The sequence below is a fragment of the Octopus bimaculoides genome, chromosome 10, assembly GCF_001194135.2.
Source record: "Octopus bimaculoides isolate UCB-OBI-ISO-001 chromosome 10, ASM119413v2, whole genome shotgun sequence".
Classification (NCBI taxonomy): Eukaryota; Metazoa; Mollusca; class Cephalopoda; order Octopoda; family Octopodidae; genus Octopus; species Octopus bimaculoides.
This window is the reverse complement of record NC_068990.1, coordinates 93,913,702-93,916,982: the sequence shown is the minus strand read 5'-3', so window position 1 is coordinate 93,916,982 and position 3,281 is coordinate 93,913,702. Positions and strand designations below refer to the sequence as shown.

The 3,281-nt window shown below is 37.0% G+C and overlaps 1 protein-coding gene across 1 annotated transcript in view; it reads left to right on the top strand.

Moving 5' to 3' along the window:
- The window catches only part of LOC106877934 (histone deacetylase 4), a 224,265-nt gene extending 221,226 nt beyond the window's left edge, over window positions 1-3,039 (top strand). Inside the window, exons 26-27 of the mRNA XM_052971386.1 lie at window positions 856-991; window positions 2,059-3,039. Coding sequence (XP_052827346.1) covers window positions 856-991; window positions 2,059-2,116 — 194 coding nt within the window. The 3' untranslated portion in view covers window positions 2,117-3,039. The remainder of the gene's footprint in view (window positions 1-855; window positions 992-2,058) is intronic.
- The last annotated feature ends 242 nt before the right edge of the window (window positions 3,040-3,281 follow it).

Genomic DNA, 3,281 nt, shown 5'->3' with positions numbered 1-3,281 from the left:
GTAAGAAGAAAAATAAGCGAAAATGTACATTGGAAATAAAAAAAAAGTAAAGGCTTTTTATGAAAAGTAACGATAGATATTTACAATTAGATGAACTGAGGTAAGAATAAAAGTAATAAAAGTCATTATTGTGAATTGTTAAAGAGATTCAAAAGCATACCAGTTTCGTAATGTTACTAATCATTGCTTTGAATGCACACCGATTACTGAACGGTGTCAGGTCTACTCGTCCCTGAGTAAAAAGTTTGTGTAAGGGAGGTAAGTAGTTCTGGATTTGGTGCAATTTAGGGTAGATCTGGATTTGTAATGTGAATGGTGTATGGAATGTATGGGATGTATGGGGGTTTGTGGTATTAATTGAAAGGTTAGTAGTGTTCCAGATTTTTGTTGATAGTAAACTGTATCAAACATGAAATAATTGTTCAATAGGATGAATTTGAGTGCTGCGATTATGAATCTGTGGTTGATGCACCCTGGGATTTCTTCTGGGTATTTTTCTAGCCAGAAGGTGATCGCTTCTGTACCATAATCGTGTGGGATATTGGTGTACAAATTCACCACATCGAATGATACTAACAGGGTTCCTTCATTTACTGTCTCCGGGAGGTGGTTAAGCATGTCTAAGTCATCCCTGATGAAGCTTTTCACATATTTTAGAAACAGTTTGAGTAAGATGTCGAGGGAAGTTGCTCAAACAGTGGGTTTCACAAGCAGGGCCAGCAATGATGGGTCTCAGTTTGAGGTCAGTAGGCAGAGGAACATTAATGCATAGGCTTGGAGATAAATATATATATATAGAACATTCATTCATGTCACACTTTGTTTCATTGTATCTCATTCACTATCCTTTCACAGCAACTCACTGGCCTTGTTTAAAACGTTATCAATCCACCATCAGCTACTCTTTATTGGAGGCTCAAAGAAGAGAAATAGAAGAAGCTGATACTGTTTCTGCTTTAGCTTCCTTGTCCATGGTTACTGCAAAAAGAAGGTAAGTTCTTTACTCAAAACAAAGTGAATATGATTTGGGGTTTTAACAGATTAATAGCCTGGTTAGAGATTATCACCACTGTCCTTGCAATCTGCATCAAGTTATAATGAGTTCTGTTTCATTAACTTTACCTTTACTCAGAGTTATCTTGTTGCTGTATTTCCAATGAAATACACTCCTTGTGTTCCAATTAATTTTGGGAACAAGGAATATGGTAAAATGACATTACTGTTATTAAGCTGATGTTTGGAACAAATCAGCATAAAATTTTGATTTAGACCACTGCAAAATGGAAGTTTGTACCCTAGAACCAGTGCTAGCTTTGGGCAGTTTGGTATCAAAAGGGCTAAAGTTGAGTGGTTGGTATTGCAAAGAGTAACTAGTCATCAAGAACATTATTTACAATTGACAGATATTTGTCCTCATCTTCTTTGTTGTTAACACAACGTTTCGGCTGATATACCCTCCAGCCTTCATCAGGTGTCTTGGGGGAAATTTCAAACCTGGGTTCTCATTCCTAAGGTATGTTTTCGATGTTATTATTATTAATCAGGTCACTGTCTGGAATCAAACTCAGAATCTTGGGTTTGGTAGCCCACGCTCTTAACCGCTACGCAATATGGCATAGTGGTTAAGAGCGCAGGCTTACTAACCCCAGGATTCCGAGTTTGATTTCAGGCAGTGACCTGAATAATAATTATAGCTACTCGACTGCTACTCAACACACCCACCACGGCCAGGCTACCTCTATTTATATGTCTTGGGCGATCCTACTTCTTCGCTTGGGGGCGTCGACACAACGGTTACTTTTCTAAGAAACAAGTATTTAGTGTGGGACACTATAAACAGGATGTGACGAGAAGGGACAAACAGGTGGAGAAGGTATAGAGATAACGAGAAATTGTTGAGTAAGATAAGAAGTGAAAGCACACCTGCGTGGGTTGGTGATTGATTTTTTTTTTAGATGCTGGTTGTGTGTATATAATGTATTAATTAAGCAATAATTATTGATTCCCATTTGAATAAAAAATTTACTTTTTCTCTTTGTTTCTTTCTTTCTTTTGTAGTGGGTCTTCAGCAATGTCAGAACCAGAATCCGCTGAGCCAATGGAAGAAGAATCTTAAACTAACGGTGGTTAGGTGCTGCTAACTGCATACATTATGATCCACTGGATATAGACATTGTTTATCTTCAGCATCTGGCCACTAGCTGTGCACATCAAGAAGTGTCAGGCTTGGCCTTGAAGTGTTTTTTTGCCAATCAACCTGACATCAAGCGTCTATGGTTGTTCTGTTGTCTCTTTGTCAGCAGACACATGGCAACAGACACTTTTGTGTTCAATTCTGAGGTAACAGGAATCCTTACCTCGAACCCTCCTTTTTCATCACCACACACTATCAATTATTGTTATCTTCTTTTTTTTTTTTTTCTCTCTCCTTCTCTCTACAAAATACCTACTCTGCTACCAAACCTCCGAAACGATGACTGTTACACAATATATGGCAACTGTTCAGCTCCACCGACCGTAAATGCCGACAGCTTCTCTCTTTTCTGGTGACTTGTATTTCCTCTTATCCCTCTCATCCCTCTCACATATACACCATGTAAAGTTTGGACTTTTACTTTTCTACAAGTCAAGAAATGTTGGCATTTCATGGACCGGGGTTTTTTCCTTTTTTTTTTTTTTTTTTTTTTTTTTCCTTTTTATTCTTTTCTCTTCCTCCAGTCCTTTATTCCGGAAGCAGTGTGTCTGAAGAGAATTTCTGTCTTGCCTCTTCAAGTCACACTCTTTACTGCTCCATATATTGTGGTCCTCTTTATGGATCCAACTCAAAGGCGCTACATTATCATGCGAGTATTTGAAAAAAAAAAAAAAAGACAAGCAAAAAAATTGACATTTCAAACAGAATAAAATTAAATGATGAATAAAAAATTAAGTAAAAAAAAGAAAAAAACGAAATGATACTAATTTACATATTACAGGGGGAAAGAAAAGAATCAAGAACTTTTAGCAGAAGATTTTTATAAACTATTTTCTTATCTGTGATGCTCATGTGTTGGCTAGTTGTTGTTTTTGTTGTTTTTGTTGTTGTTGTTGTTGTTAGGCTTCAATTGACTGCAAGGCAAAACTTGGACAGAAAGTTGTGTTGGCTGGCTTAGACAACTCATTCTTCGATGTTTTGTTACTACTACCACCATTATTACTATTATTATCATTATCATCATTATTATTATTATTGCTATTGTTGTGGCAGGTACTGTGGTGTGGCAGTAAGTGTTTGGCAAACC